The 16,657-nt window shown below is 36.4% G+C and overlaps 1 protein-coding gene across 1 annotated transcript in view; it reads left to right on the top strand.

Moving 5' to 3' along the window:
- Nucleotides 1-16,352, top strand: part of SLC28A1 (solute carrier family 28 member 1) — a 37,954-nt gene extending 21,602 nt beyond the window's left edge. The window contains exons 6-18 of the mRNA XM_053463139.1: nucleotides 433-574; nucleotides 6,401-6,514; nucleotides 6,958-7,035; nucleotides 8,384-8,464; nucleotides 9,013-9,093; nucleotides 9,444-9,569; nucleotides 9,910-10,040; nucleotides 11,030-11,198; nucleotides 11,780-11,977; nucleotides 13,593-13,674; nucleotides 15,299-15,397; nucleotides 15,504-15,615; nucleotides 15,943-16,352. Coding sequence (XP_053319114.1) covers nucleotides 433-574; nucleotides 6,401-6,514; nucleotides 6,958-7,035; nucleotides 8,384-8,464; nucleotides 9,013-9,093; nucleotides 9,444-9,569; nucleotides 9,910-10,040; nucleotides 11,030-11,198; nucleotides 11,780-11,977; nucleotides 13,593-13,674; nucleotides 15,299-15,397; nucleotides 15,504-15,615; nucleotides 15,943-16,063 — 1,534 coding nt within the window. The 3' untranslated portion in view covers nucleotides 16,064-16,352. The remainder of the gene's footprint in view (nucleotides 1-432; nucleotides 575-6,400; nucleotides 6,515-6,957; nucleotides 7,036-8,383; nucleotides 8,465-9,012; nucleotides 9,094-9,443; nucleotides 9,570-9,909; nucleotides 10,041-11,029; nucleotides 11,199-11,779; nucleotides 11,978-13,592; nucleotides 13,675-15,298; nucleotides 15,398-15,503; nucleotides 15,616-15,942) is intronic.
- Nucleotides 16,353-16,657: the final 305 nt, after the last annotated feature.

The raw sequence follows: 16,657 nt of genomic DNA, 5'->3' as shown, positions 1-16,657 counted from the left end.
AAGACGAATGCACAAGTCTAATTATTACCCACATTATTTTTTTTAAAATTGTGAGTGTGAGTGTGTGTGTGTCTGGGGGGGGGGTTGTCAAACACTCTACGTACGCCTCTGCTTGTGAGTAGGATTTTTTTTGTAAGATATTCATTTTGAGCAGAAGCCTGAATCTTAGGCCAGCCTATGATCCCCAAGACTTGTTTACCATTTACCATTATTTGCCTGTTAATGGGTTCTTGGTGATCTGGACAAAATCAGGTGTCACAATATACCGGTATTGAACTTGCATCAGTGACAGTGGATAATTAGCGCATTGCTCTTTAACAAGCAGTCCCCTGTCCCTGTTCAGCTGTGATTTGAAGTCTTAAAGGTATCGTTTTATTTGGTTATTTATTATGACTGCTTAAGTTTTGTTGTGACCATGTTTTACTCTTTTAGGGTGTTATCTGCATTGGTTCTAATTGGACTTATCATTTGGTTAGTCTTGGATACATCCAAAAGGCCGGAACAGCTTATATCATTTGGAGGTGTCTGCATGTTTGTTATTTTCCTATTTCTCATTTCCAAACATCACCGTGCAGTAAGTTATTATTTGTACTATATCAACATTGTTAATAGGCTGTGAATTGTCAGGCTATGTGCATAAAATAGCCTTCTACCCCATTGATGCATATTTGCGTTATCTCCTTCCCACATTCAAAAACACTTTAGAGCATCAACTTAAAATCAGTGAAGTAATCAGACCTAAAATACAATTTACCGTTTGTTTTCTTTGCTTTTCCATTGTATGGTTTTAACCTTTTTGTTCTTCACTTTGTATTTTCATTTACAAATGACATACAATAGTGCTATACTGGAGCTATCTTTGCATTCTTGTACTGTAAATGCATCGCATAGTTCAATAATCAAGTAAACTAATTATGTGCAGCATTGTGGTTAGTTCTATTCTGGTGTGTGTTTTCTTAGTTTTCAAATCAAGGTTATGTGTCAGTCTACTATTTTTGCCAATTTAAATTTTTGAGGTTTATTGATTCATTTAAGGTTAGCCTTATCTACGATTTTCTCACTCTGTATTTGAAAAACCATACAAGAATTAGACTACTCAGTAATTTAGAGTTTACTTATATAGAGTTGGTTCGTTGTACTATAATTCATACATTCCTGCAGGAAAAAAGGAGAATTTTGTAATAACCCATTGGCCCTGTGGTTTCTAGTTATACTCATTGGTGTGGCATAAGGGCACATGAGTGTGACCACACAAAAAAATAAATAAATGTGGGGCTGGTGTCCAAATAATTCCAGGGCTTCTTTTTATTCCCAGTCCGGCTCTGGGTAAATACCACCTCAGAAGAACAACAGCCAGGGCCGGCCGAAGACTTAACGCCGCGTCGGCGGGGGGGGGGGGGGCATCGGCATTTTAAACTTCGCTGGCGCCATTATTTCTCCCCCCCGGTACTTACCTTTAAAGAGTCCTGCCGGCGAGTCTCCCTGCTCTGCCACGGTGCCGGTTTGTAATGCTGAGCGCCGGAAATTGACGCCACTTCCGCCGCTCATCATTACAAGCCGGCACCGAGACTGAACAGGGAGACTCGCCGCAGAGGAGAGAGGGGCGCCGAGCGGGTAAGCGAAAACTACTCGGCGCCCCTCTCTCTCTCCTCCGCTTCAAAACAAACAACCAAAAAAAAAAACGCAATTGCCCCAGTCGGCTCCATTGTAGGGCCGGCCCTGACAACAGCACATGCCATATTATACCATGTCATGATTTATTCAACAAAAATAAAGTTAAAATGGAGAGGCCATGTGTGAAAAGTACACCTGATATGTAAAACCATAGAATTCAAAGAGGGTGTACTTTCTTTTTCACCCACACACACACACACACACACACACATATATATATATATATATATATATGCTAAATTATCTATCTATATGAACTTAAATGATAAGGCACTGTATCAGTTATTATTTATTGATTTATATAATGCCAATTATATAATTTAATTATATTGTTTTTTTTTTTTTTTTTTTTTTTATTTATTTTTCTTTAGTTCTTTATTATACAAAAGGTACAAAACATATAAAAAGACAATAAGTTACAATACATTAGCAGCATATGAAATTACTTATTACTGGTCCTCATAGGGCTCCATTATGAGTAGAGGTCTATATAGTTTCTTCATTCATTGTACTACAGTTTTCCATGCGTGCATATTACAATTATAGATAACATTATGACAAAACAAAAAAACAAAACAAAAAAAAAAAAGACAGAAATAACAAAGATAACTGGTATCTGTACAGTCCTTTCATGTATGTATCTCCAAAGTGGGTTGATCTTCTCTCCTCTAATTTATAGAAATTTATAGGGTAAGTCTTCCCCATATTTCCCAGTATTTATGCATAAGCCCATTAGCTCTATAATAACCATATTCCATATTCTTTTGATTAATAATTTGATTTTTGACATATGTCCAGGAGATTATCTTTTTTTGCCTCCAATTTCTAGCTATAACTACCAGCATCGCTAGGATCACATGATCTATCAAGTTTTTTTGTTTTACCGGAATCATCTCCCAATCTTGAAGTAATAATGCTCTAAGCGGTGACTTATCTATTTGTTTCTCCACTATACCAGATATGATATTAAATATCTTATCCCAACATTCCATTATTTTAGTGCATGACCACCAGATGTGAATCCATGTTCCCTCAGCTCTTTGACATCTCCAGCATAGATTTTGATTTGCTGGGTTTATCTTATGGAGCCTTTCTGGGACCATATACCATCGATTGACAATTTTAAAATAAGTCTCCTGTAGGTTCAAGCAATGAGCATTTTTCATAACTTGATTCCAAGCTTTTATCCAGCGATCTGCTGTAAGGGAGGCATTATCTATATTTAAATCAATCTCCCATTTTTTCCAGGCAGGTGGAGCTTTAAGATCATCTATATCCACAATTAAGTCTGAACAAAGTTTTAAAGATTTCTGTTTAGTCTGGTTATCAAATATTTTCATAAACTTTATCACATGTTCATCTTTATTTTCCTCCACAAGAGAGTGAGATAAATAGTTCTTAATTCTCATGTAATTAAATATTTCTTTATTAGTAAGACCGAACTCGATACACAAGGTAGAAAAATCTTTAAGTTTATTTCCCATCAAAGTTCCTCTATTCTTTTTATCCTACATTTTTCCCACTCGTTGAGGTTTATATCCTGAATATTTTTATTTAGAGTCTGTAACGGGGCCTTTTTAATTATAAGATCATTTAAACCAATTTTCTTCTTAAAATTCTGCCAAAATAATAGTGTTGAATTAAGTAGTGTCCCTTTGAAATGTTTCGTATATTCCTTTAGATCTCTTTTCTGTAGCCAAAGGGCTATTTCTAGATCTTTCAAGCCCAAAATAGTTTTTTCAATTAGATACCAGTCTGACTCCTTAGATTGCAACAGTTGCATTTTATATATATGGGATAGCATAGATGCATACCAATAATTAAGTAGTTTAGGAAGGCCCAGTCCTCCCCGACTCCTAGGTAAAAATAAAGTGTTTTTTTGGATTCTAGGATGTTTATCCCGCCATATAAATTTCATTAATTTTGATTGTAATATGTTAATCCAATCTTTAGTCAGCATATCCGGGACCATTCTGAATCTATATAACCATGCTGGTAATATATATGATTTTATAATATTAATTCTCCCCATCCAGGATATTGGAAGAGACTTCCACTTATTTAGTTTCTCTTGTGTCTGCTTTAAAAGAATTTGACAATTTCTTTCCAGTATCTTAGTGCCTTCTGCCGAGATTTTTATTCCTAGGTAATCTATACCTGTATCTGGCCACAAGAATTTAAACCTAGATTTTATTAGATTTTTCTCTTCTTCTGACATTGCAATACATATTGCCTGTGATTTCCCCATATTTAACTTGTAATTAGATATAGTGCCATATAATTCAATCTCTTGTAATAAAAGTGGAATCGAGACATTAGGTTTATCTAAAATAATGAGAATATCATCTGCGTAAAGAGACATTTTCATTTCTAATTGACCAATTTTAATTCCAGGAATATTAGAATTATATCTTATTCTAGAGGCAAAAGGTTCTAAAGAAATAATATATAATATAGGGGCTAAGGGACATCCCTGTCTTGTGCCGTTAGATATATTAAGCCATTGAGATTCAAATCCTTGCCCCACTATTTTGGCTGTGGGAGTAGTATATAATGCCATAATAGCATCAATTAAACCCGGTCCAAAGCCCATCTCCTTTAAAGTCTCTTCCAGGAACTCCCAGCTGACCCTGTCAAATGCTTTTTCAGCATCTAATGACAGGGCCAGCAAGGGGGCCTGGGTAATATTTGCATAGTTACAGATGTCTATTATCTTTCTGACATTGTCACTAGAAGATCTTGATTTTATAAAACCTGTTTGATCTTTATGTATTAGTATCTCTAAATTAGGTCTAATCCTATTTGCTATTATCGCAGAATATATTTTAGTATCTAAATTTATCAGAGATATTGGTCTATAGTTTTTAATATCTAAGGCAGATTTATCGGGTTTCAAGATAGGGCATATATGTGCTTGTAGCATTTCTCGTGGGAATTTTTTCTGACTTTTTATTTCATTAAACATATTACACAAATAAGGAGTCAGACTGGTTTCCAAACATTGAAAAAATTCAGCAATGTATCCATCAGGGCCCGGCGATTTACCCTTTTTTAATTGCTTTATTATTTTTATCACTTCATTTTCTTCTATAGGGCGATCTAAGATTTTAGCTTGGGCTGTCGATATTTGTGTTATTTTAGAAGATCTTAAATACTTTTTAATTATATCTCGCTTATGGCTATTATCATGAATATTATATAATTCTGTGTAGAATATACGAAAAGCTTCTCCAATGTGTGCTGGTGAAATGCAATTTTTATCTTTATAAATAATTTTATGTATTCTAGAGTTAGCTGTTCGTATTGATAATTGGCGAGAGAGAAGCTGATCCGGACGATTCCCCAAATAATACCATTTTTGCTTATATTTAGTTAATATCTTATTAGCCTTTTCCATCAGTAGCTCATTAATTGTTTTTTTTATTAATTCCATTTCAGATTTCAATTCCGAATCTAGCCTTATCTTATTTCTCCTACATAGATCTTCGAGATGGATATATAAATCAGAAAGTGTTTTAGATTTTGTTTTATTCAGATGTGCTGTTCTACTAATCAAGTGTCCCCGAATAACACATTTATATGTACACCAAGTATTTGCAAAAGACGTCTCAATAGGATTATTTTCCTCAAAAAATTGTTTAGTAATTTTTTCCAGTTCCTTCTTATATAATGCATTCATTAATAGATTTTTATTTAATCTCCATGTAGGTCTTATACTTCTATGGGTTCCTTTTAGTATTATCATAATTGAGTCGTGGTCCGACCAAGGGATCTCTTTTATCCAAATTCGCTTACATTCTCTTATTAATGGTGCGTTAACTAGAACCAGATCTATTCTGGAAAATGATTTATGGCAGCTTGAATAGTAGGTATAATCTCGATCTTCTGGATGTAATGATCGCCATAGATCATATAATCTATTTCTCCCTAAGAAATCATTGAAAGATTTTACCTTTTCTAATTCTATCCGGTCTTTTTTTTTATATTCAGTAGTCAATTTATCCATATCTAGATCTACTACACAATTGAAATCGCCTGCCACTATTAGTGTACCTTGAATATATATCTGAATTTTTTTCATAAGGCTATTGAGAAAATGAATCTGTTTGCTATTTGGAGCATATATATTTATTATCGAGTATATTCTATCATTCAATCTACAAATTAAAATTAAAAACCGACCTTCCTTATCTCGCTGGACATAGATCTTCTCATATTTAATCTCTCTTGCAATAAGAATTGCTACTCCTCTCTTTTTCTGATTTCCTAATGAGGCATGTTCTATTACCGGATATTTCCTAAAGGAGAGTTTCTGCGCAAATGTATCTGTCCAATGAGTTTCCTGGATTATTGCAACCTCAATTTTATTCTCTACAAGATGATTAATTAAAGTAATTCTTTTTTGGGGAAGATTCATACCCTGCACATTTAATGAAAAAAACCTTGAAACCATTTTTTCATCAATTGATTATAATACTTTTTGAAATTCCTTATGAGGAGAGAAGAAAAGTTATCATAGACCCACTTTGGATTTAACATATCACAGTACCATATACAACATATAACATAAATTATACAATACATAACATATCTATATTTATCTCTATTGTGTAAGGTAAATATACCCCTTTGCCTCATCACAATTAGATAGTTGGTTAAGGCGATGCAATAACAATAATTATATTGTTATAGTGTATCCAGAAAAGCCTGCATTATTTTCTTCTAGGTGTCTTGGCGTGCAGTATTTTGGGGCCTTGGACTTGAGTTTGTTTTGGGTCTCTTCATTATCCGTACTGAACCTGGTTATCAAGCCTTCAATTTCCTTGGTGAACAAATTCAGGTAGTAATTTGCGGTGGGGGGGGGGCATTGGCACGATTTAAGCCATTATCCATTGAACCTGCACTCTCAAATTATCAGAGACATTTTACACCTATATCCGCTAAGGTGCAATGCAGCTGCGGCTTACCTGGACTCAGAATAGTCTAAATATTGCAGAAGAGATCAGTGCGGGAAGTATGCTGATCTCAGTAATGTATAGCGATTGTGGGATAAAAACGCAACATATGGGGTGAGATTTTTATATATTGTGTGTGTTTTATGGGACACCAGTTGTGATCACATTATTGAAAGGCAGTCGCTGCTCTAGGAATCTGTCTGTGTGTGTTGAAAAATGCATTAGACTTTATGTAATCTTTTGATACATACCTTCACAAGAGATTAATAATTCTTTCAAAATATATGAATAACTTTACAACTAATCAAAAGTCTTGTCTTATCTTCAGATCTTCCTGAACTACACCATCGCTGGTTCAAAGTTTGTATTTGGAGAAACCCTTATTAAGGACGTGTTTGCCTTTCAGGTATGTAACAACACCAGGTTAGGATGTACTAAGAGCACATTGTGAGGATTTACTGTGTGTAACCAAAAATTATATTGTTTTATTTCTCTCTGTTATACAGGATTATTTATCATAGCAATATATTTTGGTTTTAACTGTCTTATTTTTAAATTAGGTTTCACACAGATAGTTTCCTATCTCCTTTAACATATTATGTACTTGACATCAACTTTACAACTAGCAGCACCCCATTGCATAGGTGTAGTGTATACAGAATGGCTTGATAGCCTGGTAACCCATTTCATTATAGAGGGAGTTAATAATCTTTCCCCTTAAGGACAATGGGCGGTCCCTAAGCCCATTGAAAACAATGCATTTTGAGCCCGTACATGTACGGGGTTAAGAAGTTTCTGAAAGGTGTCATATCATGCCCACATAAACCTAGGCCTGTTTACTAAGGCTAGTGGTGGTTATTTGACAAGATTGTATCTGAAAAGGCAGTTAGAGCAGATAATTATCAAATATTTTATAATGCAGGGTGTGAAATGCACATTGAACCAATAATCTTCAGCTAACACTTGACTGGAGGAGGGCCCAAATGACAGCCGTTTTATACCCTCACCCCAAGACCCCAATAAACAGGCATACACCAAATATATTTAACAAATTAATTTATTAATTCCTTTATTAACAGCTATGGAAATATTTTGTCCATGGTGCCATCCAACTTGAATCTCTGCCCCATGACACTTACCACGATTTAACTACCAATGGTCAATACCATTAACCCTTTGTAAACTTTACTCACATGTGCTGGGCGCTTAGTCGAACACCCTTTAACAATTAACCAACCAACACCAAACTGAAACAGTAACTACTTGTAAACGTTAATGCATAACACCAGCTGGCATAGTCGTGTAAAGCATATCCCCGCTGTGATTGCCGGCGTCCCTGCCTGTCAGCCCATGGCACCAATAGGAATCCCAAGGACCACCAGCCCAAGGAGTGTCTTGCACTTAAACCCGAAGGCTTGTGCGACTAGGCCCCCACAGTCACGGGCCCCTACGTCCATTGCTCTCCTTCCAGGGCTATGCTAATTCTTCTGAATGTCGTATATTAATTCTCTACTTTTCCAAGCCCAGATGATTTAGGAGCTGTTGATGTTTTAGTAGACAATGTTTGACAAGTATTGCCTCAGTGCACTGATATTGATGAATTTACCAGTTTCCAAACATGGGCAAATTAAGTGGTCTCTAAGGGACAAGCAGTAAACCTATGATTGGAAATGTGATTGTTTTTTCATAAATACTTTGCTGAAGAAAGAAATGTCAAGATTGCTGTAAATTAACTTGCATTTTCTATTTTACAGGCTCTTCCTATTGTGGTGTTTTTCAGTTGTGTGATGTCTGTACTCTACTACATAGGCATCATGCAATATGTCATCGTTAAGGTATGCTATTGCTTCTGAAAGCAGGAAATCAGAAAACAACTGTAACAACCATCTGTTCCTTACCCTCATTCTGGATGACATGTAGTGTGCACGTCAACAATCTTCAGTATTTTTACCCCATCTTATATGCTTGACTTCATATAAAGCAAATATGAAATATACATCCACCTAGATTTAGCAGCACTTAAATTCAGTGATTTCTTCAGGTAATTTTACAAACCTTGCATTACTTTAGTTTTTTAAAATGCCAATTAACCAAAAAAAATTGCATAATACATAATAATAAAAGTCAAGTCATAGGAAACAGGGCCCGTCTGCTGCATCGCTTAAGATTACCATTCTGCCAGCATACAAAAAACCTTTAATGTGTAGAGTTTTCTTTATTAAACATGTGTTGGTTATGTTGCCTTTTTGAGTATTACTAGCATGTCTACTTGTCTAAATGTTGTGAGGTAATAGCTTTGCAGATGATTTACAATGACCTGTCTTTGTGTTTTTCCATCATTATTTGAGTGTTAAAGCATCTGAATTCTCTTTTCTACACATAGATTTCCTGGCTCATGCAGGTTACAATGGGCACCACTGCTACAGAAACACTGAGCGTGGCTGGGAACATTTTTGTTGGGCAGGTAATTAATTCTAGGACCACACTAGAGGAAAAGGCAGTATCTGTAATGCTTTCTTACAGACAATTGCTGTTGTTACTGTGTGATAATTGTATATTTGTCATTTGGTTTGCAATTCATGTTTTCCTTTAAATACTTAGTTTCACACTGCCTGATAAATGCTGCGGTAGTTACAAAATTATTAAACCAAAAAATATGTTTTTATACGTTTGCATAAAAAATATAATTGTTAAACTGTTGAGGAGACTGTCAGACAGCTTAGAATTCTCCAAATCTTTGAGAACATGCTTTCTGAACTAATGTGGTTGTGTGTGTGCATTGATATTATCTTTAATACAAATGCTTTCTTCCAGACAGAAGCTCCTCTCTTAATCCGTCCCTATCTGCCAGACATGACTAAATCAGAAATTCATGCCGTAATGACTGGTGGCTTTGCAACCATTGCTGGAAGTGTTATGGGTGCTTATATTTCCTTTGGGGTAAGGTCCTTTCTTATTGCTGATCTGGAACAATTGAGTTAGTAGTTTTAGTACACATAAATATTATTAAATGTTTGGGCTGATAGACATCTGCCACAATTGAAAATTTTGTGGACTTCTGGGTTTATGAGATAAAAAGTTCTTGGACACCTAGGATTTTTTATGACACCAAAACCATGCAAAAAAAGCAAGCTTGATTTAATTTTAGATATTCTAATTGTGTAAAACTAATGTCAGTTTCTATTTGTTTTCAAATTACCATGTCTTTGTTGACATACCAATTTCGTATTGAAGATATAGTAAAGCAACAGGCATGTTACCAAAAAATGTATCATTTTAGATTGATCCAGCCTCGCTGATTGCTGCGTCTGTCATGGCAGCACCCTGTGCCCTTGCCCTGTCCAAGTTGGTCTATCCTGAGACTGAGGAATCAAAGTTCAAGAGTCAAGAAGGTGTCAAAATAGAAAAGGGGTAATATTAAGTATTTTGAATGTTCTAATGAAAATACAGTTGTGGTGGTTCCTGGAAATGCGCTCTTATAGTCTTTTATATGTTAAATTAATATAGTGAATATATATACATATATATATATATACATATATATATATATATATATATATATATATATATACACATATACAGTATATATATATACTGTATATATATATATATATATATATATATATAAATATTGGAATTTTTAAGAGCAGCTAAAGTGAAAAAGAGAAAAGTAAACTAGCTTAAAGACAAAGGGGTTAATGTAGTTAAGGATTTTAAGACATACAATTATTCAGATCATAAGACAAGAGCCATGACTAAGTAATGTTTGCAGTCTTAAAGCAGATAGAACAATGGGCAGACTAAACGTGACAAATGTTACTGTGCTTCTAAAGGATTGCCTGTGTAAAATGATTGAAATGGGGCCTCCAAACCAGGCTTTGTATACAATATGTAAAAACAAGCAGGCTTCCCAATCTACAATACTAAATGCTGAAAGATATCTAGACAAAGCAAGTCAATAAAACAAAACACATTTCAGTAGATCATGATCCCATTTTTTTTTTTAATAAAAACTTCTCCCAACCTAACTCTGGCATTGATAGATGGAGAGAAACTTGAGCAAAGACTGTTGCTCTGCCTGATCTTTTCATTTGCCAATGACTTGATACAGCTTCTCAGACATCTTGAACAGCTGAAATGTTACTATTTATAATACTAACAGTAATCTTAATTAGAAATACATTATGGGCAGAAGAACTGAATGGTAACATTACTTCAAGGGAATACTGTGTAGAATTTTTGATTGTTTATAAAACATTTTATTGTTTTATTTCCTTATTTTGTTTGTCTGTATGCTCATATATTGTTGCTCATTTAGATTGTTCACCTTGCTGACAAATATATCACTATAACAACAAGCTACTAGCATGCTCACCCTTAGTGTTTTCTTATGATTTTAGAGAAGAGAGGAACGTGCTGGAGGCTGCCAGCAATGGGGCCTCGGCATCGGTGGGACTTGTTGCCAACATTGCAGCTAATCTTATTGCCTTCATAGCTCTGCTTGAATTTATCAATGCTGCCTTCTCCTGGTTAGGAGGCATGGTGAACTACCCCAAGCTCACTCTTCAGGTGAGTGTTGGACATACATTGCCAATGTATATTTTAGGGACATGCTGTTTCATTAGGGATGATATCATTGGGCATGATTATTTTTACAGACTTTAATTTTTGCTTAAGCAATGTCTACATTATCACAGTTAACTATTTTACTTATTAAAATAGTTCTGTCACCTAAAGCAACTTTACACATTTGCAGTCATATCGAAAATGTGTCTATATGTTATGTGAAAGAGTTAGACTTTTAGGATTTGTCAACCTAAATCCCAATGTTAGAACAAAAAACAAACCCTGCAGTCCTACATTAGTTATGTAAAAATTGAATTGGATGGATTACTAAATTTAGTAACAATACATGGAATTATGTTTCAAGGAAATATATCAGGTCAATGCTATCCTGGGATCAGTTATCAATTTCACTCACTTTCTCCACACATGCCAAATTTCCATCTTCTGATTTTCACTACCAAACAAAAAGCTTTATAAAATGAGATATGTATTAGCCAAGTAGTGTTAGATGAGTTTGCTTTAATAAATGGATTAAGTGTGGTAATAACCATTCTTTTGTGTTTGTCTTCATGTCTTATTTTTAGTTAATTCTCTCTTACATATTCATGCCGGTGGCTTTCATGATGGGTGTCAATTGGAGTGAAGCTGGAATGGTTGGCGAGCTGCTGGGGACCAAAATAATTCTGAATGAGTTTGTGGCATACCAAAAACTGGCTGAATACAAGAATATTCGCATATCAGGTGCTGAGGAGTACATTGGTAATGAAAAGCAGTGGTTATCGGCAAGTATCCACTACATCTATTTTTTTTACTATTTTTTACTATTCTATATTAGCACCACAACTTTTAAACAGTCTGCCTTTAGTAGGCCAGTTATTTGTAGCATAAAATACAAAAGTCCCAGGGAACCGCGGTTCTTGCTCCCCCGCGTCGGAACTTCCTTTATGAATGAACGTCCCAATCATCCGCTGCGAGAGAGCAATCAGGAGCAACAGGAAAAAAAAGTTTGCTGCATTTAAGTCAGCTGCAGACGCTATGTGATTGGCCAATTGCAATGGTGTCTCTCTGTCTACAATTTTTAGCGATGTGCACGTCAAGCAAAAACATTTTGGACAAAATTTCTTTTAGTTTTTGCCATGTTGGTTTTCGATTAACTAATTCTGTTTCCCATCTGATTCAGAGGGCTTTTTTGATTTGGAAAGATGAGGTCCCTGACAGAGGTCAGAGGTCCCTGACACCTTCTGGATTCACCTTTCATTATAAAATGTTTAAAAAAGACTGTCCCCCCCCCAGGCTAAGGACTGTCAAAGAGGTGTAGTAGCAGCAGCAGTAGTAGACCTCTATCTGAGGTCTGATTATAAGATGACCTCGAATAGAAGACGAGGAATATTTTTCAGAGGATTTGCTCTGAAAAAACCTTGTGTTATAATCGAGCAAATACCGTATTTATTACTGCATATTGTACCTTGTTTTTAGTCAACGTTACAAACTTTTAAAGGTATCATAAACACAGGTTTGCCCCAGAGACCTTGACAAAATACTGGAGGTGCCTAGTTACTGTGGTGGATTTTATACATCTGGTAGAGTTGTCCGAGGTTGGCAGCATTCTGGGTAGAGTTAATAAAATCAATTACACAAGTCAGTGACCCAGACTTCACCTCCTCACCCGCTGCAGTGCTGCTCCATTACACACTGAATGCAGCCAAGGCATTGATACCCATGCATTGGAAAAAAAAGGTGGATGGAAGATCTAGTGCTCACTGCTCAGGGTCGGGCTCACAACATGACTGCAGATGGTTCTACTGAGCAGAATTTGTGCTGAACTTACCTAGGGGCACGTGGACATGGTAGCTTGAAAGGTACGGTTCTTTGAGTAACTTTGAGGGGATTTTAGACTAAAATGTAAGCTCTTATCCCCTTTATGTCCTTATTTCCCATTTATAGTTTGAGGGCACAGTGGTTGGGCATGCCATGGTGATCACAGGGTATGCTATGTGGTATATTGTAATAATCCTAGGTATCAGATCTTATGCAACAACACCAACATGGCACATATCCTATGTTCACATAATCTTGAAATTTCTGGGGGGGGGGGGTTGTGCAGCGATAAGCCTTGCCTTGTGAAACATTGTTTTGATTATCCATGTCACTGGTGTCTGTAACCGCTATATGCCACAATGTTGTATGAAAATAGTAAACTCAGAATACATTTAAAAAAAATAAAAGCATCATAAACTGTTTTCGACGTCCAGAATAAGTGTTATAGGAAACAGTATATAATAAAAACACAGAATGTGGATAGGGACAGTCAAACCCCAAAAATAAATGTTACTGCTATTTTTTACAATATTTTATATTGGTTTCTAGTCTGACTTTGAGGCCATTCTGCTTTTGTAGGAACGTGCTGAAGTCATTACCACATATGCCCTTTGTGGATTTGCCAATGTCAGCTCCATTGGAATCATGTTGGGAGGATTGTGTAAGTACTCTTGTAAAAAATACATTTAGAGCTATGTATTAAAATTAGTCAGCTGTAAAGTTTTAAAAGGGTACAAATCACCATAGTAACAAATGGAATGGTCCAATCAGCAAGAACAATTTATAATAACGGAGATAAGATGTTTTAACTGATCATTTTGTATACACAACCCCTGTTTTGTTATGCATGTATAATTTTGTTGTGTTCTCCTTGTGCCCTGAGTGAAGAAAAACTGAGCAGCCTGGGTCCAGAGTTCCAAAAGACACAAGCAATGAGACATTTTTTGGAAATGCTTGTTTAATTTGCATGTTTTCAAAATGCTTCTCTTATCAATGTTTTATTAAACATTTTTAAATCTGCCAGCTCTATTTATATGTGCATTTTACTTGAGCAAGTCATGTTCAGTATTCATGCTGTCCTGCATGGGCCGTTTAAATGCTTTTTTTGTGGTATTATATCAGTGTTTTGTACCATGCTTGAGGTGCTGTGTAAATATAAAAATATTCAACTAACAAACACTGCTATGCAAATATAAAATTTACTTAAGCTTTTATAATACCGTATTTGCTCGATTATAAGACGACCCCCCAAAATCTGAATATTAATTTAGGAAAAAAAAGAAAAAGCCTGAATATATAGAAAAAACCCTATAGAAAAAAACATTTCACTAGTAAATGTTAATTCATGTAAACTATGTAAACTATTTTTTTAAATAAAAGCTATGATTGAGAAAAATATTTTGTTTTTATTTCCTTTTATTTTCCAACCTGCCCCCCCCAGTTATGCACATCTGCCCCCAGGCTGGCCACTCTGCCCCAGAAGTGCCTTATACCCCCTATATGCCACATTGCCCCATGATATGCCTTTTAACCCTCTATGTGCCACCGTGCCCCATGATATGCATTTTGACCCCCTATGTGCCACCCTGCCTCAAGAAATGCCTTATACCCCTATATGCCACTCTGGTATTTAGGGGGTTAAAAGGCATATTATGGGGCAGAGTGGCATATAGGAAGGCATAAGGCATTTCAGGAGGCAGAGTGGCGTATAGAGGGCATTTCTGGAGGCCGAGTGGCATAAAGGGGGTTAAAACGCATATCTGTAGGCAGAGTGGCATAAAGGGGGTTAAAAGGCATATCTGTAGGCAGAGTGGCATTAAGGGGGTTAAAAGGCATATCATAGAGCACTCTGTCTACAGAAATGCCTTATGCCCCCCACTTAACACCCCCCACCAAACTTACTGGTGGATCTGACTCCCCGGGGTGTGTTGTTCGGGCAGCGGGTAGACGTCTACGCGATTTGCGTAGGCAACTGCTGCTGCAGCCGGAAGGAGGTTTGGTTAGTAGCGAAGGTTGTCAGCGTCCATCGCGCATACACCTTCCAACTGTCAGAGAGAATTTCCCGCAGCGGTGCAGGGAACTCTCCTCTCTGACAGTCTGCGCGATGGACACATACAACCCACTCTGCTAACCACACCTTCTTCCGGCTGCAGTGGAAGTTGCCTACGCGAATCGCGTAGACGTCTACCCGCTGCCCGGACAACACACCGGGGAGTCAGAAGCACCAGTAATATTGATGGTATACTATCCTGTGCACCAGTGCTGATAAGTTATTTTTGTTACAGCCACCATGGCCATGGAACGAAAAGGTGACCTTGCAAATGTGGTGCTACGAGCTCTCTTGACTGGTGCCTGTGTCTCATTTGTCAATGCTGCTATAGCCGGTAAGTATGATACACACACAAGCTAAAGTAGAAAACATTATTGAACACAAAACATATAAGATATATGCCACCTGAAAAACTGAAACAGCGCTAACTTTTCCTATAGGAATATTATATAGCCCTCGTCAACTGGATTGCTTCGGTTTCATGGTCACACCAGAAGCTTTTAATGCCACAAGTTATAATCTCTATTCCTGCTGCAAGAACCTGTATACCAAGTAAGTGGTAACTGCTGTAACCATTGTGTTTATCAATCACACCAGATATAATATGACCTATTGTAGTTTCTGCATCATGGTTTATACTCATTAACTGAAAATGTCCTGCTAGTGTTTACTTTTTTGTATACTGGCCCATATGTGTCTCTACACGTAGAATGAGGTAGTAGTTTTAAAAAGGACTTCTATTTCATAACTAGGAAGTGTGATTTGATCTGTAATATTACTATTAATACCCTGCTTATTATTATAGTAGAAAATTAAGCTGTAATGTTTTGCACTGCTATTTTATTAAAAGTATTCACATTTATGTCTTCTCTAACACAGCACTGAAATGGTCAATGGGTCACTTTCATTTGGAAACGGATGGGAATATGATTCTTCCTCTACCCTATATGTACAGAACTGTTGCATGTACTATAACAACACAATATGTCTTGGTTTGTAACCACAGCTGCCATGTCTTTAAATAGAACAAACAATGGACTTTGTTTTGGGTAACTGGACACACCTCACAAAATATGTCTCCAGGAATTAATTAGAACTGCTCATTCCTCTCATCTGGCCTTCATTACTTACAGACAACCAACAAAATCAAGGGAAATGTACAGTTAGACATTGTAAAATAAATGACTGATAAAATATTTTACAACCTGTATAATTGAAGAGATACTTTAATTTTTTTTGTTCATAAACTACCTGTAAAATTGTCTTTGCAAATATAAATTAAAACATAATTTATTATTTTAAATGTGTTTTGTACTCCTGAAAGCTTAACCTGTTACATCTTGTAATTGTATTTACCAGAGCCATCTATAATGCGAGGCAAAAGCCCGCAGCAACCGCAATCGTAGGGGTCTGCCACTCTAGGGGGCATGCGATCACTTCTGCAGGGGTCCTGCTTCCAAGGGGAAGCAGGAACCCCGCAGAGTCACGTTTATATCACATGACCATGCTCTGTTCCTGCTTCCCCTGGCTAACACAAGAGACGTTGTTTGCATAGAGTGTGAGCAACACAGAGGGACGCAGCGGCCCCTGCGGA

The sequence above is a fragment of the Spea bombifrons genome, chromosome 4 (genome assembly GCF_027358695.1).
Source record: "Spea bombifrons isolate aSpeBom1 chromosome 4, aSpeBom1.2.pri, whole genome shotgun sequence".
Taxonomy (NCBI): Eukaryota; Metazoa; Chordata; class Amphibia; order Anura; family Pelobatidae; genus Spea; species Spea bombifrons.
The sequence above is the reverse complement of the archived record's forward strand: the minus strand, read 5'-3'. Positions and strand labels throughout refer to the sequence as shown.